Genomic DNA, 25,977 nt, shown 5'->3' on the forward strand with positions numbered 1-25,977 from the left:
TGAAGAGTAGTACCCTACAGTAGAAAAATAAGACAGGTTTCTCACTAAGTTTATATTTCAGTTTGTGAAAAGCTGTCCACGAAGTAAAGAATATTGGACTTGTTCCAGCATGAAGTGCTGGTTACATCGATCGTATTGTTGTGTTTTATTAGAGATGTGCTTGCTTGTCAGTTTAAGGTCACTTGTCTGTACACAATTGGAAGGGGGAAGGGGTTGTAACACTTTGTCATCCTAGATGGCCTCCATGAACTCTAATGTTAAGTTATGTTGCTTATAGTAGTATTCATTGTCCTGCATCTGGTGGAGGCTTGGGCTCCTCTCTGCAGGGGGCTTTACCAATGCACATCTTTTTAGACTGGGCTTCTAGAACCTTCTGCATACTTGAGTTACATGCAACAATTGTTTAAGGAGGTGGGATGGGAACAGCTCTCCTAATCCAGGGGGCTGATCCAAAGAGGGGTGGAAAAATGAGCCCCATGCTTGATTAGTAAGTTGGTGGTGTGACATGGAGGGGCGAGGAGCTTGTGATGGAGGAGCTGACCGGTATCAGAGCTGCAGTCAATCAGTGCGCTCAGTGCTCGCTCTGTCTATGCACTGTCAACATGATGTCAGCGCTGCCACCAATATCAGATACCAGGGAGCGGGATTTTCTGAATGGGACACCCACTTTAATTTATTATGCAGTAGTATTATCGTGTTACTATATACGTAATGTGTACTATATGATGTATAGTGAAAATATTAAGTCACTGGATGGCGCTTTTACTCAGACACTATATTGTATTATTACTTCACTGCTTGCGGTTAATATTAACTGATTGTGTGGCGGTATTATGCAGTCACCATAGTATAATATTATTAAGTCACCACATGGCGGTATCATTAGTAGGTATACGGCAGTATTATTCAGTCACTTTATAGAGATAATGTTAATTCACTGTATGGTGTTAATAGTAAGTCATTGTGTGGCGGTATTTCTCAGTCATTATATTGGAGTATTATTAAGTCTCTCTATGGTGGTATTATTTAGTTACCATAGAGCAGTATTATTCAGTCTCTATAAAGTAGTAATATTGTCACAGCATGGCAGTATTACTTAGACATTATATCATAGTATTAATAAGTCATTGCATTGGGGGATCATTAGATGGTGATACAGCCGTAATATTCAGTCACTTTACAGAGGTAACAAAGCCAGTGTCACTATATTATAGTATTATTAATTCACTGCATGGCTGTATTAGTCACTCAATATATGGCACTATTGTTAAGCTAATAGACAGCAGTAATATTCAGTATCTGTATAGGGGTGACATTAAATCACTGCATGGCGGTATTACTCAGTCACCATATGTTAGTAGTATAAGGTAAATGTATGGCGGTATTATCAGGTCATCATACTGCAGTTTTATTGATTAACTGTTTTGAGTTGACATTAAGTCCCCCTGCATGGCGGTATTATTCAGTCACTATATTATTATATGTATGTAATGTCTGTATTAGTCACTGAATATATGGCAGTATTATTAAGCCATTAGACAGCAGTATTATTCAGTATCTGTATAGACATGACATTAAGTCACTGCATGGCAGTATTACTCATTACTAAGCCGCCATATGTTAATAGTATTAGGTCTCTGTGTAGCAGTATTATCAGGTCATCATACGGCAGTATTATTCATTTACTGCATAGAGGTGACATTAAGTCACACTGCATGGCAGTATTACTCAGTAACTGTATTATAGTATTTATAATTCAATCCATGGCTGTATTAGAAAGCCATTATATGGTCATATTATTAAGTCCTTAGTCAACAGTATTATTTATAAAGTGTATAGAGGTCACTGCATGGCTGTAATACTTATCAAGCCACCATATATTATTGTATTAGGTCACTGTATGGCGGTATTATCAAGTCATCATACGGCAGTATTATTCAGTAACTGTATAGAGGTGACATTAAATCATTGCATGACTGTATTACTTATTACTAAGCCACCATATGTTAATGTATTAGGTCACTGTATGGCGGTACTATCAGGTTATCTATTATTCAGTAACTGTATGGAGGTAACATTAAGTCACTGCATGGCAGTATTACTCAATCTTTATATGGTAGTAGTATTAGGTCACTGCATGGCGGTATTACCTAATCTCCTTATGGTAGTAGTATTAGGTCACTGTATGGCGGTCTTATCAAGTCATCATACTGCAGTATTATCCAGTATTTGTATAGAGGTAAGATTAAGTCATTGCATTGCGGTATTACTCAATCTCAATATGGTAGGAGTATTAGGTCATTGGATGACGGTATTATCAGGTCATCATGGGGGCAGTGTAGGACCCACAGGACAAGGGCTTAAATATACTTGTTGCCAGGACGGTGATGTCGGGTCTGGGGTGTCGCGGGTGGCCCTGCCTAGCTTCGTGGCCCCGAAGTGGACAATAAAAGGTGATTGATTGGGATGTTGGGAGTTGTCTTGTGACGCCACCTGTGGTATGCGGCCAGGAATTAGCTGCCTCTGCGGTTGCTGTCCTCTGGGGTGGATGGTCTCGCAATTAGGATAGTTCAGCATCCCGCAGGTGAAGCTAGGCCCCAGGGAGGATGAAGGAGGTAGTAAAGGCCGTTGGCGCCAAAGTGTGGTGCGACAGCACCAGAAATGAAGGACGGAGATGGCAGTTGTGATTCCAGGTCTTTACTCACTGTGCTTTGGTTGCCTGGGGGTACCGGTCTCTGCCGTGATGGGCTCCAGCCGATCCCAAATCCTTCGGAGGTCAGTACCGGTGCTGTAGCCTGTAGGCCCTTCCCTCCTTGCGCTTTTAGTGTTGGATCCCCGTGGCCTGAAGCTTCTTGGGGACCCCTGTTCTTGTAATCCAGCTCCCGTCCCGTGTGCAGGTGGCGCAGATCTGCTATGGGGCCTGACTGTAATCACGACTCCGGGCTTTATGTGCCACTGTGCTCTGGGATTCTGTGGTGGCCAGAAAGACATGGAATCCCCCTGTTTGGCAGATTCTGGTGGTCCAACGTAGAGTATGTTCCACCCTAGGGCTCTGCACCCTGCACAGTGACGGTTCCGAGGGAGCAATTAAGCTCTCCCCTCGGCAACTGTGTTTTACTCCTTTGTCCTACAGGAGCTACCAGTGATCAGCTCCTGCCCTGTCGCCTCCTAGAACTCGACTTCCTGTGTGCATGGCTCCTACTCCCCCCACGGTTGCTGCTCCTCCCCTGGATTCCTGTCGCTAGTGGGTGGAAGCCCCAGTGTTTGGATAGCAACCTTAAGACCCGACCTTAGCCCCTGGTCCCCCGTGGGGATGGCATCCTGCGGTATGTACTTAATGATATGTAAATGATACCTGCACCGACCTCCTCTGGACCCGGGATAAGTTCCACACCTTACGTGAAGTGCAGTACCCTGTGGTGACTGAAGCCTCAGGGGCACCACAGCAGTATTATTCACTCAGTGTATAATGGTATTATTTAGACACTATTTGGTCAAGGAAATTAGAAACTATTAACTAGGTTAATGTATTGTGCATGTTCTCGAGGGGAGTGTCACTTTGGATATCCACCACCTGTTTGCCAAATTTTCTATGAGCGACCCTGCATCGTCTTTTAAATCCTCTTTCAGTCACTTCCTCCAATTATCATGGAGTGGATGGGATATGAGAGGTGTAGGAACGGGGAGTTTTGAGTATGATAGGAAGTGAAGTCAAACAGCTGCTGGGAGCTCTCATCTGACACATGGGGACTTGTTCCATTGTTCTCATGTGCGCGCTACTGGCAGGAACAAGCAGCGCCGCTCAGTTCCATCGCCCGCCTGTCACTTTGCTTCAGTTCTTACTTAACACTAAAGTCTGCATCATCCATTACAGGTTAGTCATTTGTCTATTCCGCTCCCTCCAATGTCGCCCGCATTGTGTAGGATGAGTCTCTCCCTCTCAGTCATTCTCCTTGTTTGTGTCTCAGTCTTTTCTTTCATCCCTTTACGACTCATAGCTGCGCCACTTCTAAGGCAAATTTACCTAAAGTCTGGGCTCCTTCTGAATCAGATGTGTATTCGGAGTATTCGGGGTGTCGGGTAAAGCAAGAAATGCAGCCTTTACACACATTTCACACTCGTCTTCTCATTCAGGACTCTTCTTTTCTCCGTAAAATAACAAATCTGAAACATCTCTTCTTATAACTCTTTTTTTTGTGTCGCCCCCTCAGGTATTCCTCATACAAATGTACTGGGTGTCACCTCTTTCCTCTTAACACAGGGGTGTGTCCTTGCACTGTTTGAACTTGTGAGCACTGATTGGCTGTTGTTGGACAGTTCAGTGACACACACCCCCAACTAATATCACCCATTTGTCAATTTACTCATAAACATCAAGGAATCAAAACATGAGAATGGTGCAGAGTGTGGATCTAAAAATGATTCTTCAGAATTATTATCTCATGGACAATAAAAGTATTTGGTCAAACAGACATGTGAGGAGATCAGACAGATCCCCTTTAACCCGACAGCTTGTTTTTTAAAGTGACTGTGATGCTAGAGAGAGACATGGTCAAGTAACGGTCCGAGGTCAAAAGCCAGGAGGTAATGACAAGAACAGGGAGCGGGCAGAAAGGAGTCAATCAACCATCAGAAATCTTAGATCACAACACAAGCAGAAACACAGGCCAAGAGCACAACTGCAGAACCAGAGAGTACGACTGGTGAGGGGAGCGGGTTCCACTTGGGGTAGAAAAGGAGCAAACACACACAATCACTAGTCAGTCTACCTGGGACATCAGTTATGGGTAGACTGACTAGTGATTGTGTGTGTTTGCTGCTTTTCTACACCAAGTGGAACCTGCCCTGCCGCTGGTTGTCCTACTGACCAGGGAATTCCCATGCTTCGTGATGGCCAACCCACTGCCTACCCTAGCACAGCTCCCCAGAGATAAGGTTCCCTAGCTATATGTAAAGTGTGAATGTGGAACGCCGGTGATTAACCCCCTCCTTACCTCGAAGCAAATACTGCAACTTGAATGAGCTGCAATACTCTGTGGTGACTGAAGCCTCAGGGGCGCCACACATGCTCAGTAATAAAACAGAGCAATTATCAGGAAGGTGGAGAACCTGAGTAATCAGCACCTTCCAGAACCTGCATGGAATCCTGTGCTGTCAAATAACCTGTCAGCTAGTGCTCAAAAAAAACAGCAGAGCATATCAAAATACACGATGCTCTGCACAAAGGAAACATGTCACTGCCGGCTCTGTAGTTCAGGAAGGTGCAGTAGAGCATCACCTATGTGCATGATGCCCTGCACAGAGGGATCGTGGCAGTGACAAGTGAAAAGACAACCGATGTGCATGAATCCAGAAAAATGGATTCAACTACTGCTCTAACACGCCGCCTCCTGACTTGTCCTTTAATTTCAGACCTCGATAGATTGCATTATTATCAGTGCAAATACTTCTCATCCATTTTCATAGGCCAAGTGGCAGTAGTCTACTTTGATCAGGGTCACCTCATCAATAAAGATCAATGACGCGGCCATCTGTGATGCTTTTTCCATTGAAGCTTCAGATGTAAAAATCAATCATATTTTATGTTTCTTGTGATTTTATATTCAGTTTGAGTCAGTCGTCTATGTATTCTAACAGAATATATTAATATTCCTGATTTTTTTTGGTGTTTACTAAGCAATAGTGGAAAATTGAAATGGGAAATAAATAAAATAGCACGAACAATGTATTGTGCCCAATTTACACTATTACTGCTGGATGTTGTCTGGGACTAGCATTGCTGTGCAATCCCTTTAATTGAAAGTGTCCTTCAGTGATAAAATGATCATGGGGTGTCCCACTGCTGTGACGCAAGTATTCAAATTGGTTTGGGTTAAGGATGATGATGTCACACCGGTCAGGGAAGTGGCGGTACAGTTATTGGAGCTGAATACTTTTACATGACCAGAATGAAAATAGAGGAGAAGATCCTATAGTCAGGCTCGGACTGGCCCACTGGAAAGCAGGAGAATCCTCTGGTGGGCCCCTTTGTAGTAGTACATCACTTACCCTTCAAACATGTTACTAGTGGATCCCTGCCACCATAGTCTGACACTGCCTATAGCAAAAAAAGGAGTAGCTTTCTCATACTAGAATCAAGTCACAGTTCTATTCTTGATCCTTCTAACAAGACTATCTGGGGCTCATCATTGGTCCTCTACTTGAGATGATGTGAATTGATTTGCAGGACCCAGTCAAGCATTCACTTTGATAGTCTGATAGACAAGAGCCCTGAGAACCACCTCCTACCTACCGGAATTTACGGCTCTTCTTTGGATTAACCGGCTTAGCACAGAGTCAATCTTGTGTCATGCCACATGGATGAAGTCACACCAGGCAAACTAATCAAAAAGTTGATGGGGATGCCATCAGTTAGGAGGATGCTAGGAGATCTCAGCTCTAAAGTCTGTGAAATTGTGAACGCAGTTCTGAACTGTAATACAGAAGAATTACAGATGGTATGTATTGATTTGCAGAACCTGGTCCAGTGGCCAAAATATTGATCTGCTGTGCCAGACAACTGACCTTTAAACCACCTCTTAACTGAGACAGCATCTTCAGCTCCTCTTTTGATTATCCAGTCTGACAAGGCTTTATCGTTGCATGTGATCTCTTGCCAAGCTGGCTAATCAAAAGAAGAGTCACAGATGGTGGCAGGTTGGAGGTGGTTCGTAGTGCTCCCATCCAGTGGTCACAGATTGGGGATATGGCTACTTGACTGGGTCTTGTGAATCGATTCACAACATCTCTTTCCTCTGCGCAACCTAGGTACTTTGGCTCTGTCCCTTGGGAGGTCCAAATGTCCATCTACTACAGTATGATACAGTATATGACATGTGGCAAAGAATGGTTGAAATGGAATACCAAGAAATATGTTACATACTGTATACTAAGGTTCTGAAGACGGGTCGTTGACCTAGGAATTTTTTTTTTCTTAGTTGTAAAATAACTTTTTCCTCAAATATGTGACAATTGTTAAAGTTTTAGACTTCTTGGACCTGTGTCTTTTCTTAACTGGGTTGGTTAAAAGTTGAGTCATCTGATTGTCAAATTTATCCTCTTCCTGTAGCCCATTTCTTGAAGAACAATGGTGACTTCTGGCCACTAAGATCCTTTACCTTTACCTCATTTGAAAATGTGAAGGCCCTCATAAGGAGGTTGACACTACCGATAGTGATTAAGTATTATAAGAGGCATTCAAAACATCTTTCTGTATGGATGTAACCGTCCTTGGCTGTAGGAATTAAGACTGACAGCCGAGAAGATAAATTTAGGAAGAGCTTTTCGAAAATGTCTTCTATCTTCTGACATTTCTCCATGACAGATGATAACTAAAGGTGAATCTGTCATTTACCTTTTTCGGAACTGGATTTGAGACTTGATGAAAAACGGGACATTTACAAAAAGAATCATCTAAAGTTCAATCTCTCAAGTCACTTGTGACTGAACTCCATCTATAAACCTCAATGACTGTTGCAGGTCTAATATAAAATCTTAAGGCCGGCTTTGCACATTATGACATCGCATGCCAATGCTGCGATGTCGAGTGCGATAGTCCCCGCCCCCGTCGTACTTGCGATATCTTGTGATAGCTGCCGTAGCGAACATTATCGCTACGGCAGCTTCACATGCACTCACCTGTCCTGCGACGTCGCTCTGGCCGGCGACCCGCCTCCTTCCTAAGGGGGCGGGCAGGGCGGCGTCACAGCGACGTCACACGGCAGGCGGCCAATAGCAATGGAGGGGCGGAGATGAGCGGGACGTACACATCCTGCCCACCTCCTTCCTTCTCATAGCAGCCGGGACGCAGGTAAGGCGATGTTCCTCGCTCCTACGGCTTTACACACAGCGATGTGGGCTGCCGCAGGAGCGAGGAACAACATCGTACCTGTCACTGCACCAGCATTATGGAAATGTCAGAGACTACACCCGTTGATATGATAACGACGCTTTTGCGCTCGTTCATCGTATCAAAAAGGTTTTACACACTACAACATCGTAAGTGACGCCGGATTTGCGTCACTTTCGAATTGACCCCACCGACATCGCACCTGCGATGTCGTAGTGTGCAAAGCCGGCCTTAGATTTAATGAGCAATCTCCTAAGCCCTGAGAATGAGGAGATATTTTTTTAGGAAGCAGATATCCCACTAGGCAATTGCTAGGACACGGATTGTATTTGCCACCGGCATGTTGATTTTCCTTGTGAAGTAACTATCTGACACATCTCGATTAATAAGAGAGGAAATAGAATCTTATAATTGCTTTATTACATTTAGCCCAAGGATTAGTTGGCTCATGAACTTTATATGTTGACTCTTATGAATAAAAGTCGGATGACATCTTCATACATGGCTAATCTGGTTACTGTCACGCTCCCGGGATCCCGGCGCCGCCCATCACTCACCGATCCGGTCCCTGGGCGTCCTGGCCGCGGCTGCTGCCCCCGTTCTCCCTCCTGTGCGTCCTCCGTGCTCCCCGTCTGTCGGCCCCAGCGCCCTGCTGCGGTCCGGGACTCAGCTTCTGGCCCCCCTGCATCTCCTCCGCTCTCTCCCCTGCGTCCTGTGCTGTCTGGCGCTCGGGCCTCGCGCATTCACACTGGGGCGCGGGCGCGCTCACTCACCTCTTCTTAAAAGGCCAGCGTCACAGAAACAGGATAAGGCTGATTACAGGTACAGGGTATATAAGACTTCCTTTTCCTTGTGGGTGCCTGTTCAACGTGTTCTTGGAATTTATCTCTTGCACTAGATGTTCAGGTCCCTCTGTGCTTTCTACCCAGGTTAACCCTGTCTCTGCCCACAGTGTCCGACTGCCAACTTCAGCGTGTCCAGCCTGCCGCTTCCCAGGAGTTGCCCCGGTGACTATCAGCTGTGGATCCCACCATCTTCTGTCAGCCTGTACCCGTCACCGATTCTGGATTCCATCTAGCCACATGAGCCTGCACTCCTCGCTGGACCCAGACTCCATCTGCTGTTTCCACTCGGCACCTGTACCCGGTTTCTGTCATCCGTCCTGCCCACGGCTACCGTTGGACTAGTCGCCATATCCTGTATGGACTTCTAAAGGACGCAAAACCCGAACTCACTTATGTCCCAGCTGCTGTGCATCTAGGCCCTCCAGGGAGGCCGCCAGACAGTCCCTGTATAGGGGTTCGCTCCTGGTTGTCTCTCTTGGGGAGTCTGGTGCACAGTCCCGTGGATCCACCTCTGGACTGAACGTTACAGTTAGACATGGGAACAATGAAGGAAAACTGGAGGGGAGCCGATGTATGCAACGTTGGGCTTACAGACGATGGGTCGACCATAAATTCTGAAGGCCAATTATCAAGCTCTACAGAACATTTGTATTGTATCATTGTTCACGTAGGTAAATCTCAAGATATGGAATACATGCGGACCACTGGGGTTCAACTAATGGAATTTCCACCGAACCAGATAATGGGGCTCTACAAAGCCTCTTCTTGAATGGAATGGAAATATGCTTAACTTCTGCCCCATGCATTGTCAATGGGACTGACAGAATTAGCCAAACCCTGTACTCATCTTTCTCTAGCAGTTCAATAGATAATAGTTTAAGTATGTGTAAGGGTCTCTTGCCTATGATTTAGTTAAGAGTGCTATGACTTTAACACTAGAACTACTGGACTCGTGACACCTATATAGAAATACATGGTGCAAAGTAGTAAAAATGACTACCTCAGTAGTTCTAGTGTTAAGAGGCAGTGATCCCCTGTTTTCTGTGTGTAATGGATTGGCCAATTCAGCCAGCGCTCCCCCTCGGAACTGCAGACTTGACAAAACAGGCCCAAAAAGTGCGGAAAAGAGAGAAAGAACAGAAGTTGGGACACAAGAGAGTGTGAGAGAGAGAGGAGATGCTGCCTGTGTTCGGCCCGAGACAGTGGTTTGAGAAGAGGGACAGTGCAGGCTGCGAAAGATACGATGAGCCGGACTGTGGGAGAGCACTGGTCACCATCGAGTGAGTACTGGACTGAGATGCTTCTAGGTCGGCAAATCCAAACATAAGAAGTGATGTTACTCCGAGGAATCGGAAGACCCTGAGTCCATGTGAGTAGAAGAATTCCCACTCCCCTGCAGGGAGAAGTGCGCATCGAACTTACAGGAGTGAACTAATTCCCCCTCAACTGTACTGTGAGTCTAACCGGTGTGCACACTAAATAGAGCGTAGCGCAGTCCTCAGTAACCACAGCACGGTATCCGCATGGCCCGAGCAGTAGAGTCCAGCTAGGTTGTCAGTGCAGTGCAGTTGTGAACATTTTCTGCTTGCCTAGTTGTACTGTTGAATTTATTTTTGTAATAGCTGGGGTGACATATGGTTGTGGCACTCCAGCTAGAATCTGAAGTGTATTATACTTGATTGTTACCAAATTACTTTAACCCCGTTCTCTTGCATAACTGATTATCTCCTGCCTGTAAATAAAGCTGTTCCCTCATTTCTGCTACCTCGCCTTGCATATCATAATTGAATTCTGCACATAGGTGGTTCCTCGACCATCACTTCATATGCACGACTCAAGAGCTCTACTTTCAGGATTATTGGGGACATTGGTGAACTGATCTCTAGCAATCAGTAATGGGATAGCTTGAAAAATAAGGAAGAAAATTTTTAAAAGGAAACCGGTCTCATGGCCCAGACCTCCAAAACTAAGACCAGTGTGCTACAGACCCCAAATTCAGCATCTCTAATATACTCCGGATGTCCCAGAGAGGGTGAGTTCTGGAGACAAAATCAACTTTTACTTTGGTCACGTGGCACGTTGTAATTACTTTGTGGGCCACATTTAAACCAATCTGACCACAGGTCCTGCAATTACGCCCCCTTGGACATGACTGAGGTTCTATTTCAACAGAAACTGGAATTTCGCACAAGCTCCTCTGCTGCTGCTGAGTATAAACTACATGCTAATGAAGCTTCAGAGCAAACACCCCATGCACATGTGCTGCCCCGCCACAGGCGACGGGCTGCTCAGACCCGGATCCGCAGTGGCTCGAGGGGTCTCCGGATCCGAGGCGGGGTCGCACGACCACCTCGGAAATAAAAAGGGGGGTTTTGGGTGGTGAATGGGATAATGTTTGTGACGCCACCCACGGTACGTAGTAATGTAAGGGACCACCGCTGCAGTTGGGGAGCCCGGTGACGGTGTTGAAGCAGCAGGATGTTTAACCCCTCCGTGGGTAGAGGCTTGGTGTCCCAGGGCCCGGTGGTAGATGGATTGGGGAACCCGTCGGGGTGAAGGGATATTGGGTACTTACACAGTCCAAATTCACTGATGCTGACACCAGGTAAACCAAACTCTTGGATGCTCTGCTTTTCTTGGCTGAGCACGCTGGGTCCGTGGCCCTTTGATGTTGCTGGTTGGTCTGAAGCCTTGTCCCTTGGCACTGTGTGTAACTTGGTGGATCCCTTTTGCCTAAGACTACTCGGGTCCCGCTCACCTGCGTGACTAGCAAGGTGAGCCTGCTCTCAGGGTTCACGCTTGGGATTTTCTGGACGGTTTTGGGAAGTCCTATCCCCCTCATTGCGCTCGTGCCCCGATTCTGGAGCAGATGGGGAATGGTTCCTGAAGACTCCGTTCCCGTCAGGTGAATTACTGGGCTGCTTGAAGCTACTTCCCAGCCTAGGGTCCGCGTACCCTGTCGTGCCCTGGCCCCTGCCCGGTTGTAGCACAAGGCAGCCAGCCTGCTCTCTGTAGTAGCACCGTACCCCCTGTCACTACCCCCTGCGACCGGGGTTCCAGCTCCTTCTGGCCAGGCAAACGTCTGGCGCCTGGGACGGGTACAGGAGCCCATCTCCGCAGCGTGACCTGGACTGTAATTTCTGCCTACTTATCAACTCTACTCCATTCTACTACTGAATCTCTGCCCTCCCTCTTCCATCCCCCATCTGGGTGGCCCTATTCCCCTCAGGTTGTCCGATGGGTGGTTGGTGGGTGTGGTGCAGAGTGTTCCTCAGGATTTAAATGTACCTGTTGGTAGCAACACCAAATCGACAGGACCCATAACCAAGGAGGAGCGGGTACCATGCAGAAGGGCAGATTGCACGGCACCCTTGTGACGACCTGATAGGCCAGGGCGTCACACACACGCAAAGAAAGAGTGGAAACTGCCACGGCGACATAGGGTACATCAGAGGGGACGTGATTACAGTATCCGTACTGTTCCTGGTTGAGATACTGCCCATAGGAACTAATCTAAGTGGATTTTCCCAACATAACATAATATCGGTCTTGAGAAAGACAGGCACCGGCTGAAACGTCTCAGGTATACGTTGCTGGGAAAATAACGCTTTTCAAGTCTTTCTGCCATAGACGCTGTCACCTTCTTTTATATATAATGTAACACGACTGGTCAGAGACATCAGGGGCATGTTAAGAATGCTGGAGAAGGAAAATATATTACAATTGTGGAAATTTTAAAGGTTCCTTTAATAACTTCTACAGAATTTATGATGTGGCCCATGAAGATTTATCCCTCGTCATTGATTCCAAATTGTGTTGAATTATTCTGGACTTTTGGAGCTCATCATCATTTTATCAGAACTTTGATACTCTGCTGGACCAATAAAGCCCTTTGATATATGTGCCTTGAGCTTTTCCAGTGTATGATGTCAAGTAGAGGAATCTAGTGTGGATCTTTCTCATTAGAGGGTTTGCTCCATGTTCTGGTTTCAGCAGTGCACCAATCCCCTGCTTTTTGGCTGCTTACTTGCCAGGTGGCAGCAAACTCTGGATGATTGACCAACGGTTGTAGCTGTTGGCCTGAACTGTGTGATTTTCATTGCAGCAAGCAGAGGCAGATTTGCTTTGGCAGCAATTTTAGACCACAGGGGGCAACGAATCTGACCGAATCCAACAATCCACTCCCCTGCCTTTAGGCTGCTTACTTGCTAGGTGGCAGCACACTCTGGATGATTGACAGTTCGTTCGGACCAACGGTGGTAGCTGTGGGCCTGAAATGTGTGGTGTTCAGTGCAGCAAATGTCGCGGGTGGGGAGGAGGGTGGCTCAAGCGATAGGCCGGATCCCGGGGACTCGAGCGGCGCTCCTCGCCCGTGAGTGAAAGGGGTGATTTGTTGGTGGGGGATTTGATTAATGTCCGTGACGCCACCCACGGTTGTGGTGATTGTGTGGACACCACCGCTGCTCTGTCTGGGGATCCCGGGAGTGGTGGTATGGAGCAGCTAGATGTTGGTTTGCCCCTCCGTGGGTAGGGGTTTTGGTGGTCCCGGGGCCCGATGACGGGGGGGGGTTAGGGCGGTGGACAGGCGGGTTATGGGGCCTGTGGAGGTACGGGGACGCAGGGGCAGCGCTGTGCCGCACGGCACGGAGGTACTCACTCAGCCCAAGGATGATGACACAGTTCACGGTAAACAAACGGCTGGTTGGACGGGTCCCTCAGACGGCTGCGGTGTAGATGTTCCCTGCAAGTTAGCGGTGACTGTCTCTTCCCTGCACCTAGAAACGGTTGTTGGTAGCGATGGATTCCCACCGGTAACCCGCTCCCCAGCTTGGATATGAGCCGGAGGAGCCCCTCTCTTGCCCGCAGGCGCTGGCCCTGGGAAACTGGTGCCTTGGCGGTGGCGGTGTCTCCCCTTCACGGTTGGACTGTTGCCTTCAATCAGGACTTTGCTGTTGGGAGACCCGGAGGTCCCCTTCACTGACGGATTTGGCAAATTATGGCGACTCCTAGCCTTGCCGGGATCCGAAAGGCCCCTGCCAATGGTGCTGGCTTCTCTTTGTATACCGCTCCGGTACCGCCGGGCCACCACCCGTCCACGGTCCTTTCGGCAACCTCCGATCAGCCTCTCCTGCAGACGGTCACCGCCGTCTGCCAACCTTGCTGTCTCAGTCTGGGGCACACACCCGGACCAACTTCAGGCTCTGTTGCTGTCACTTTCCTTCACTTCAACTCCTGTCACTTGCTCCTCTACCACTTCCTTCTACTCTTTCCTCAACTCTCAACTGAACTGCTGGTTTTTCCCGCCTCCAGGGCTGTGAACTCCTCTGTGGGCGGAGCCAACCGCCTGGCCCACCCCCTGGTGTGGACATCAGCCCCTGGAGGAAGGCAACAAGGATTTGTGTTCTGACCTTGGTGTGCCTGCAGGGAATGTGGGGTGTGTGGTGGTGTCATGACCTGTGACCCCTGGCTTGCCCAGGGCGTCACACAAACACAGGCAGCTTTGCTTCTGCAGCATTGGAAGAGCACAGGGGCACCGAATCTGACCGAATCCAACAATCCACCAGCTTTAGGACAGCACTTGCATGCGCTATAGCAAAGCGCTTGTAAGTGCTGTGCTGCTAGCCTACGAGATCTGACACTTTTGACAGATTGTAAACTCGGCAGCAAGAACTGAATTAAAGAACGAATAATCCATGCATTCTGCAGAACGGAATTTTTTTTTTATTAAGGGGTACATTGCAAGTTGCAAATTCTTTTTGCAAGTAATTTGCAATTTTCCCCAATCAATAAACTTTGCATAAATCAATAGTAGAAGTAAATGTAAGAAACGTTCTAATATACAGTATCCTATCAGAGAAATCCCCATCCTTTTTCACTTTATGAACCAGTTTTTCCTATTTGCCCTGCATCCTGAACTTACTCTCCAACCAGAAAAAAATAGTTTGACACCAACTTGGTTAAAGCAAGACAGAATACCAGAAGACTGTAAAGGTGGCGTCACACGAGACGATAGATCGGGCGATCGCATGAGCGATCGCACCCGCCCCCGTCATTTGTGCGTCACAGGCAATTCATTGCCCGTGGCGCACAATGTCGTTAACCCCCGTCACACGCACTTACCTCCCTAACGACGTCGCTGTGGGCAGCGAACATCCTCTTCCTGAAGGGGGAGGGACATTCGGCGTCACAGCGACGTCACACAGCGGCCGCCCAATAGAAGTGGACGGGCGGAGATGAGCGGGACGTAACATCCCGCCCACCTCCTTCCTTCCTCATTGCCGGCGGAACGCAGATAAGCTGTTGTTCATCGTTCCCGGGGTGTCACACGTAGCGATGTGTGCTGCCACGGGAACGACGAACAACCTGCGCACAGAAGGAGGAACGACATTATGAAAATGAACGTGTCAACGAGCAACGATAAGGTGAGTATTTTTGCTCGTTAACAGTCGTTTGGAGGTGTCACATGGTATGACATCTCTAACGATGCCGGATGTGCGTCACGGAATCAGTGACTCCGACGACAGATCGCACGATATATCGTAGCGTGTGACGCCGCCTTTACGCTACAGCTGCTATGATATGAAATGAAAGGGTTCAACCCTTGCTGCCCGGTGGAAAGATATGAGAACAAGATAGGCTACAGCTCCTTTTATATGCTATGGAGCTGGGAGGAGGAGTGAGGAACAGAGCGACACACAAGCGGGAACGAATAAGCACAAATGGAGATGCAGCTTTCTTGCTAATGATTTGCATCTCCCAGAATTGAATGCACAGATACACTGCTTAGTCCTTGTGAAAAGACACCTGGTGCAGTTAGCAACTAAACCACTAGGTGTCGCTAAAGTATAACCAAAAAGGATATACAAGCAGAAGCCCTAGGAGGCGCAGAACCCAGGGGAAAATAATCAAAACAGGCCGAGGTCGATGAATACAGAGGTAACGTCAGGACAAAAGAGGAAAACTGAAACAGTGTCAGAACAAGCCGAGATCAGTAAACCAAGGAAGTCAGTCAGAGGGTAGGGACAAGAACGAACAGCAGAGATGGGGAAGTAAGGAGAAGGAGGGTAAGTCAGTAGGGGGTCTCTGGAGGGAGGGTGTTGGGCAATAGACTGGGACAGGCAGAGACAAGGAGGCGAAACAGAGGGGTTTACAGGAAGGTCAGGGAAAGCAGACATGGACTGGATGGAGGAAGGCAGTCAGGAGGGCTGGAGGAGGGGAGTGATAGTGGGACAGGATCAGGGAAGAGACAAGCAAAGCACTAGACGAGCACTAACCGAAGCCAAGCCAAAATTATCACTGGCAGCGTGACGGCAGGGTTGGTTTTGCTATAAAGTGGAGGAAGGTCCAAATTGAGGTTAGAAGGACCCCTCCCCCATGGTCAGGGAGAGGCTGAAATCTCGGAGGGGATCACACGTGTTAAGTCACCTCTGCAGGCGGCCGGCCAGCAGAGCAAGGCGAGAAACTGGCTCTGCAGAATGACGGGCCTGCAGAGCATAGTCACGACAGTCCTGCTGCATAATGCTTTCTATGTTACTACTGGTTTTGTTTATGTGTAATATAGAGAAATAAAAGCAGCAATGACCCTGTTTCTGTGCACTGTGTATTTATCAAGCAACTAGCCTCCACCCACCAATTCACTAAAAAATTAGAGCTAAAGCTTGCAGTGGGGAAAATTGTTCAAAAATCTAGAATACAAGTCATATAACCGCCAGAACTTGCATTTTTCCCTCAAATGCCCACACAACAGCCTATTCTGAAAAGTTATCTGAAATGACAGGTTTGATTTAAGAAGACGAGACAGGTAGTGATGATAGAATATATTCAGCACTATTCATTACTCAGATGAGACAAATCACAGCTGAAATCAACCCCATATATTTCAGCGATTGCCACCACACAAGGGCAATCGGGAGAAGCCGGGTAAAGCGGCAGTATTATTGCATCTAATGGATGCGCCAATTGTGGGGTGGCTGAGGGCTACTATTTTTAGTCTGGGGAGGTCCCAATAACCATGGACCTTACCAACCAGAGAATAATAGTTCCCAGCTTTATCTGCGCTGGTTATCAAAAATGGGCAAGAGCCCACATTTTTTAATTATTTATTTAAATATTTTTTTAAAACATGGTTTGGGGGAGACTCTATTTTTGATAATCAGCCAAGATAAAACACAAAGCTGGGGAATGTATCTCCCAGCTGTCTACTTTACCTGCGCTAATTATATAGGTGGGGGATGACTCATCAAAATGTCATAGTACTCTGAGAACATTGTTCCCAGAAGGGACCTATGTTTCAGAGATGCATCCAGGCATCTTCACCATGATGTTTCCATTAAATTTAAGCACTTTACCATCCATTTCAGCATTTTTAGAGACCCACCAAACATCCTGGGAGGGTCTGCTAGAAAATTATTCTAGTTTCCTGAGGACTTGCATAAAATTTGTTATTCTTTTGTATACTGTCTTTATTTATAACAGGGAAAAGGGAAAGGGGAAACATAAAATGAGGTGTAGCAAGCATTGAAATTACCTATTTTACAATTTTTGTCATTTTTTAACAAACAATAGGCTTTAGATATAATTTAAAAGGCAACAAAAAATTTGTAATTCTTGATGAACACACGAATAGTAAGAAATAATCTAGAGGAATAATCTTAACCCAAATAATTTAATATTCGCCCATCACTAAAGACAGGTTCTTGTACGGATGGGGCAAAAGTTTAGTATAATTTATTTATTTTTGTTTTTTTTTTTAAAAAGATGTCCTCAGTAACAGTCGGAAAAATTGGGTTGAGACTCATTAATTGAACGTGGGAAGGCGTGACCTTTAACAAATATTGCTGAAATTGCCATTTCTTTACCAACAAATGTTTTGTATTTAAACAAATGACACTTTGAATTTCTTGAATAAAGTTCTACAGACATTTATTGGCAGGGAAGAAATTCTCCATAAGACGTTGGGTCATGAGTAAGACGTTGGATAATGACTAAGATGTTGGGTCATGATTAAAACGTGTCATTAGAAAGTCGTCGGTCATGACTCATGAGTACAATGTCGGGTTGTAAGACATCGGGTTAAGAGTAAAAAATCAGGTTACGAGTAAGATGTCTGGTCACGAGTAAGATGTCGAGTCATGAGTAAGATGTCTGGTCATGAGTCAGATGTCGGGTCATGAGTAAGACTTCGGGTTAAGAGTAAGATGGGTTATGAGTAAGATGTTGAGTCATGAGTAAGATGTCAGGTTAAAGGGAACCTGTCAGCAGAAGTTTTGCACTAAACATAAAAGATTCCCCCTCTGCAGTTCCTGGGCTGCATTCCAGCAAGGTTTGAGTTATTATTGTGCCCCCTTTTAGACCAAAAGAAATACTTTATAAAGTGGTACATTTTTGTATGCAGACACTGTAAATGGTACACAGGGGCGGGCTGCCTGGTGTCCATTATTCTGCCTCCTGCCGCTTTAGTCCGTCCCTCATCGCTCATTTCCATAGCTGTGGATGCTGCCCAGTGCTCCAGAGGTCCCCGCGCATGCCCAGTGCCTATCTCTCGTGGATGAGCACTGTGCCCAGTGTCACCGCTGGTGACGTGTGCGCAGGCTTTAGATTATGGGCGGCGCTGTGATTTTCATTACCAAGTAACCGCCCATAACCACGTGACCGCGCTTTCCCCCTCTGCCTCCTTCGTTCTGCGCAAGCGCGGGCCTGCTGACCCCACATTCCCTCTTTCCCATCTTGCCCTGAGACAGGAAATCGATCGGTGGTGTCCTGCTCCGCACTCCTCCCATCTATTTCTTTCCTCAGGGCAAGATGGGAAAGAGGTAATGTGGGGTCAGCAGGCCCGCGCTTGCGCAGAACGAAGGAGGCAGAGGGGGAAAGCGCGGTCACACGATTATGGGTGGTTACTTGGTAATGAAAATCAAAGCGCCGCCCATAATCTAAAGCCTGCGCACACGTCACCAGCGGTGACACTGGGCACAGTGCTCATCCACGAGAGATAGGCACTGGGCATGCGCGGGGACCTCTGGAGCACTGGGCGGCATCCACAGCTATGGAAATGAGCAATGGGGGACGGCCTAAAGCGGCAGGAGGCAGAATAACGGACACCAGGAAGCCCGCCCCCGTGTACCATTTACAGTATCTGCATACAAAAAGGTACCACTTTATAAAGTCTTTATTTTGGTCAGAAAGGGGGCACAAGAACAACAGGAACATTGCTAGAATGCAGCCCAGGAGCTGCTGAGGGGGAATCTTTTATGTTTAGTGCAAAATTTCTGCTGACAGGTTCCCTTTAAGAGTAAGATGTTGGCTTATGAGTAAGACATTGGGTCATGAGTAAGACATCAGGTTAAGAGTAAATTTCTGCTGACAGGTTCCCTTTAAGTGTAAGATGTCGGGTCATGAGTAAGATGTCGGGTCATGAGTAAGTCGTCGGTCATGGGTAAAATGTCAGGTTGTGAGTAAACCGGATTAAGTGTAAGTCATCAGGTTACGAGTAAGACATCGGGTCAAGAGTAGGATGTCGGGTCATGAGTAAGATGTCGGGTCATGAGTAAGTCGTCGGTCATGGGTAAAATGTCAGGTTGTGAGTAAACCGGATTAAGTGTAAGTCATCAGGTTACGAGTAAGACATCGGGTCAAGAGTAGGATGTCGGGTCATGAGTAAGACAGACGTCGGGTTAAGATTAAGATGGGTTATGACTAAGATGTTGAGTCATGAGTAAGATGTCGGGTTAAGAGTAAGACGTTGGGTTATGAGTAAGACATTGGGTCATGAGTAAGATGTCGGGTCATGAACAGGATGTCGGGTCATATCTAAGACGTCGGGTCATGAAACTTCACCAAGGCTATTGAGATCACACCTTGAAAGGGGTTGATATCCAGTGATTTAGGGAGAAGTATGTAAAAGTCAATATAAAAACTAGTGTTGTCTTGCTAGTGCCTAGTATCTCGACAGCCACCTAATGACTCTTGCTTCTTAGGTGTATCTTAATTACACCACATGGTCTTAATTAAAACATGTCAACATCTCCAGGGATGGTCTTCGTTATCTGAATGCTGCTTGCGCTCGTGAACCGTTTACCAGTAAGGCTCAGTACTGGACAGGATTGTGGCTGTGGAGCTTTAGACTCCGAACCTCTTTCTACGCGAGTGGTGATTATGGTTTAGTGCAATATCATATTCATGACATCACAATTGACCTCCATTGCACTGGGCATGCTGTCAGGTGCCTCATGCCTAATTAATATGTCACCACAGAACACCCTTTTCTTGACCTCGTTCTGCAGTTATCAAGCTTGGCTTTATCGGTCTTTACAACTTCGATATGAACTGCATTTTTTTTTAGATTCACCATCTGGTGTACGAAAAGAAAAAACCCAGAGCGGCCGATGATGTAGGGGTTAATGAGTGGGGACGCCCTCCCTTCTATCACCTCCTATAAGAGTGGAGACAGGGCTAGCAGCCAAGGATATTTATAGACCTGGCTGTGCAGGGCAGTGGATAATGCCTCCCGGCTTTCTCTCAGACAGATTGAGCAGACTTCTAGGGCTTCCCGGTTTGCTTTGTGCTACCGTTAAGAACCTCAGTGAGAGCTGCTGATAAACTGAAGCTAAAGGTAGGACAACCGCGAGGACGGGTGCGATAGGAGCTCTGTGTAATAGTCTTACTTTGCAAAACCATACTTTGCATTTCAAAATGCAAATGCACCTAAGGATAGGAGAGCCCCTCAATGAAGAGAAGTCACACTTACTATAAGTAGGGCTCGCGGCTTTGATGAGCAATTTGCTTAATTTCTTGTGCGTCGGATCAATGTAATAAGTTGTAATAAAATAATACATATCTGGAACTACAATCCAGTCTCCACACGTCAAGTCTGATGGCCAGAAATATATGGGGTACGTACTGGTCATAATTAGACCATTTTTTGGGGGCACATATAAAGACTAATCCTAGCATTGGCGAAATATAGTAATCCGTCTGGCCACGCATCATGCGATATATGTTGGGGTGAGTGCTTTAGTCTTTCACAATCGATATAACATGTATTGATTAATAAATTTGACATTTCCTTTTTTGCCATCACTCCTAATTCAGACAGAGGTAGACCACTTCTTGGCTTCTCCCACTTCAAGTCCTTTTTGAAAAAGAAGTACCCCTGCCCTTTCTTACTTACATTTATGTGTACACTTAATGTAACACCCATACGGCCGTCCCTGCACTGTCCTACCTCCCATCCCAGTGAGGACATCAGTTCTCTCACTTGCTCAGCCATACTGCTGTGGCTGCCCCATCCTCGTTCCATGTGGCCATCTCCCAGAGCCTGTTTACACCTCACAGGCTTCCTGGTTCTGTCCAAAGGCTGCGTGAATGGCAACGCCCCTTTTCTTAAAAGGGCCAGCACACCCTGACCCGGAAGTACCTCTTAGGTCAGCTGAGAGGTTGCAGATATTAAAGGCACCTTACTCTTAGGGGAGGTGCCTGGGCAACAAGTTAGTTACATTGCTAGTTCTCAGGTCCTCAGTGCTGCTTCTGCTGATATTGTGCTACCTTCTGCAGAATTTACTGTCAATAACCTGGAATATTATATTTATCAAGAAAGCCGTTCAGGCCCTTCTTAAACTTTTCCAGTCAATCAACCATTTCAGTATGTAAGGAAACTATAGTCTCACTGCTCTTAAATGAAAGAATCCATAGTCCCAGTGCTCTTACAGTAAAGAATCCATAGTCCCACTGCTCTTACAGTAAAGAATCCATAATCTCACTGCTCTTACAGTAGAAAAGTCATAGTATCACTGCTCTTACAGTAAAGAATCCAGTCTCACAGCTCTTACAATAAAGAATCGATAGTCCGACTACTTTTTCAGTAAAGAATCAAGAGTCCCACAGCTTGTACAATAAAGAATCCATAAACTAACTGCTCTTACAGTAAAGAATTTATAGCCCCACTGCTCTTACAGTGAAGAATCCATGTCTCACTGTACTTACAATATATAATCCATAGTCTCACTGCTCTTACAGTAAAGAATCGATAGTCTCACTGCTCTTACAGTAAAGAATCCATAGTCTTACTGCTTTTACAGTAAAAAAAAAATTGCCATTTGTGATTAGGATAAAACCATCATACCTTTACAAGTAGCAAAGTAGCAAGTATGTGTCCTTCTTATCAGATAATATAATAAAAGGAACATGTAACCTCATACATAAGAGGCAACCATTCTGAGGAGAACTAGAATTCACCATAAGTCATAAGGATAATAATAAGGATGCATCACACATATATATATATATACACACTACTTCAAGTCTCCTTGTTCTCTTGTAGTGAACCTACCAGCAGAAATATTCCATCTATATTGTCTTGTCATGAATTAGAAGTAACAAAAGTACAAAAACCCATCTCATAGAAAGCAATGGGAATGTGTAAGAATTGCAGAATTAACATTAGCAAAAGGTTCCACTGACAATCATGTTTCTTATTCGAGGAGATGACAATATCATTTCTTAATTTCAATATCAATTCTCAATTTGGATTTTTCTAATTTGATCTTAATGACTTTACCTTTCTACATATTTCTTTCCAGTATCAGTAAAAATGTCATAAACTTGGATAAAATATTCATTTTGTTTTTTAAACTTTATCTGTCAAAATTGATCCCATATCTAAGTATTGAATTACAGCGGCACCATGGAAAGCTTGGCTTTCACAATCCCTGATGCCCTTTCCCCTCACATATGATGAAAGGCACCTGTTACTTGCACCCCCCTCTCCTCCCATCAGTGATTTTAGCTACAGGCACCGTGATATAGAGACCATTTCCCTTACAGAATTACCCCAGGGAGAACCAAGATCTGTAAATCAGACGTCCAGACTGGGCAATCCCTCGAAGCTTCCGCATTTCTTTCTAATTAACATTCTAGCCCAGTCCCAATAATTCATTCATTATTCTGAACCATTTCTAAAATGGGATTTTTTTTTTAACATCAAAGCATTAGTTTAATCATCACCCTCGGTAAAACTGACCTAGTAACTACGAATAATCCCACCCTGGTCTCCAGCATTAATTGCTGCGCTCAGTCAGTCTCTCTCATGTTTCATACAAGGTAGATATTCAGTGTAATAAATAAACAGGATCAGGTACATCGACGATCTTCTGGTCTAGTAACAGTAATAATCAGAATAGATATTGACTGTGGTGATGGGAGGAGACTGATCAAAATAGTACTGAGTATATATACAATCCAAAAGTATAATTAGCATGGGGGAGATAGGGAATGTAGTATATATCCGTCTATCTATCTATCTATCTACCTATCTATCTATCCCTCTATCCATCTATCCCTCTATCTATCTATCTATCTATCATCTATCTATCCCTCTATCTATCTATTATCTATCTATCCCTCTATCTATCCCTCTATCTATCTATTATCTATCTATCCCTCTATCTATCCCTCTATCTATCTATTATCTATCTATCCCTCTATCTATCCCTCTATCTATCTATTATCTATCTATCTATCTCTAGCTGTTCTCATATTTCTAATTATCTTTGTTACTATTCACCTAACTCATGACAGTTATGGTTTTATGACAGTTGTATAAATGTGTTTTTAGACTTTCAGATATAATTACACTCATATTACGATCTATATATGTCAGGATTATGTATTTTTTTTTTGCCTGCTTTCCATGTTGAATGTCTATATTTATTTTTATATACTATTTCATTTCATATTATTTATCTATTTCTACCTATCTATCCCTCTATACCTATCTATCTATCTATCTATCTTCCTCTATCTATCCCTCTATCTATCTATCTATCTATCTTCCTCTATCTATCCCTCTATCTATCTATCTATCTATCTATCTATCCCTCTATCTATCCATCTATATATCTATCTATCTAGTTATCTATCCCACTATCCCTCTATCTATCTATTATCTATCTATCCCTCTATCTATCTGTCAATCTATCATCTACCTACCTATCTATCTATCTATCCTTCTATCTATCTATCAATCTATCTATCTATCAATCAATCAATCTATCATCTACCTATCTATCTATCTATCCCTCTATCTATCCCTCTATCCCTCTATCTATCTATCCCTCTATCTATCTATCTATCTGTCAATCTATCATCTACCTATCTATCTATCCCTCTATCTATCTATCTATCTATCTATCCCTCTATCTATCTATCTATCCCTCTATCCCGCTATCTATCTATCTATCCCTCTATCTATCTATCCCTCTATCTATCCCTCTATCTATCTATCTCTCTATCTATCAATCTATCCCTCTATCTATCTATCTATCCCTCTATCTATCTGTCAATCTATCATCTACCTACCTATCTATCTATCTATCCTTCTATCTATCTATCAATCTATCTATCTATCAATCAATCAATCTATCATCTACCTATCTATCTATCTATCCCTCTATCTATCCCTCTATCCCTCTATCTATCTATCTATCCCTCTATCTATCTATCTATCTGTCAATCTATCATCTACCTACCTATCTATCTATCTATCCTTCTATCTATCTATCAATCTATCTATCTATCAATCAATCAATCTATCATCTACCTATCTATCTATCTATCCCTCTATCTATCCCTCTATCCCTCTATCTATCTATCTATCCCTCTATCTATCTATCTATCTGTCAATCTATCATCTACCTATCTATCTATCCCTCTATCTATCTATCTATCTATCTATCCCTCTATCTATCTATCTATCCCTCTATCCCGCTATCTATCTATCTATCCCTCTATCTATCTATCCCTCTATCTATCCCTCTGTCTATCTATCTCTCTATCTATCAATCTATTCATCTATCCCTCTATCTATCTATCTATCCCTCTATCTATCTATCTATCTATCCGTCTATCTATCTCTCTATCTATCTATCTTTGAAACTCTACGAGCTTCTTTTTGTCCTGTAAATTTCTCCTCTTCGGAATTTCTTTTTTTTTTCAGTTTTCTTCTATGAAAAAGTTTCCCATAAATATCATGCTCCTCTGGATCTGAAGTGTCAGCTCTTGGGCTCAGGCTGACACCTCTCTCTGTCTGGTCCTGGTACTGTATATATGCCTTCATGTCACAGCACAATATATATATATATATATATATATATATATATATACACTGTATATACACACACACACACACAATTGCTACAAACATAGAAATCTTAACTTTCAATCTCCACCGTAAGCCAATGTGTCCCATATATCCACTGCATATAGACATGTGTCTATACTCTGGGAACATACAGATGTAGCAGAGCTGAGTTTGTCTCTCCTCAGTGTGACATGCACCGGCATAGCTCGGTGTTGGGTATAGGTAGACCAGGAGGTTTCCATCAGTCCTTTAAAAAACACCGATAACAAATTGGGATAAACCCATTAATAATCCGTCTGCACGGCACTGACAGACTCGTCTCCGGTGTGATATAGTCCGTATGACGGCATAGAATCCTCCAGCAAGAAAGATACAGAGACAATATGACTTAACGACCGAAGAAACCTCCTTTTGTTTCTATCTTATCACATATCATATTATTACACACCGCCGAAAACCGGAAAGTACAGAATGTGATGGGATGGGGCTGCATGCAGACGGTGTACATACTTATGGCCAATCTACCATCCATACAGACAGTTCCATACACAGCACTGGATCTGCCGTCATCCCCAAAGCTTACAGGTGTGACACTACAGCTTTCCCAACTTTGACATAGCGCTATCAATATTAATAGAAGCCGCCGGCATCAACTTACAATTTTTTCAGAAGTGCCAGGTCTGGTGCCATTCAGCCCCACAAGTGATGGTAACGTCTGTGACATCCAGTTGGTGACCATTGCCATAGTGCTGAGCACGGCCCCGATTTTTAGTAAGGGGACCGTCATTGTGCCACCAAAAACACCATGCTCATGGGGTTGGCATCCTGACTGCCACCCCCTCTCCTGTCTCCAGGTGGGTGTGAGAATCTCAGGAAATGCCCCTTAGGGAGGGGGTGAAGATTGGCTGCAGTGCAGCTCCTGCCTGTGTCAGACCTGGGCACAGAGTGAAAGGAGGATGAGAGAGGAGAGAGAAATCTGCGCCCTCCTTCTCTCTGCCTGCTCCGCGTCTCCCCCCACCCTCCTCCCTGTGTCCCTGCCCGAGACGCCACAGGACTGGGAAGACCCAGCACGACAGCCGTCTATCCATCCATCCATATATCCATCCATCCAT

The 25,977-nt window shown here is 45.1% G+C and overlaps 1 protein-coding gene across 2 annotated transcripts in view; it reads right to left on the minus strand.

Moving 5' to 3' along the window:
* OLFM2 (olfactomedin 2) overlaps positions 1–25,977 on the minus strand; it is a 514,357-nt gene that overhangs the window by 266,275 nt on the left and 222,105 nt on the right. The window contains exon 1 of one of the 2 annotated variants that reach the window (XM_075346475.1): positions 25,524–25,823. The exons of the other annotated variant lie outside the window; for it this stretch is intronic. Coding sequence (XP_075202590.1) covers positions 25,524–25,652 — 129 coding nt within the window. The 5' untranslated portion in view covers positions 25,653–25,823. Of the gene's footprint in view, positions 1–25,523; positions 25,824–25,977 lie in introns of those variants that run through there. 2 annotated transcript variants of the gene reach the window in all.

Source organism: Anomaloglossus baeobatrachus, chromosome 4 (genome assembly GCF_048569485.1).
Source record: "Anomaloglossus baeobatrachus isolate aAnoBae1 chromosome 4, aAnoBae1.hap1, whole genome shotgun sequence".
Classification (NCBI taxonomy): domain Eukaryota; kingdom Metazoa; phylum Chordata; class Amphibia; order Anura; family Aromobatidae; genus Anomaloglossus; species Anomaloglossus baeobatrachus.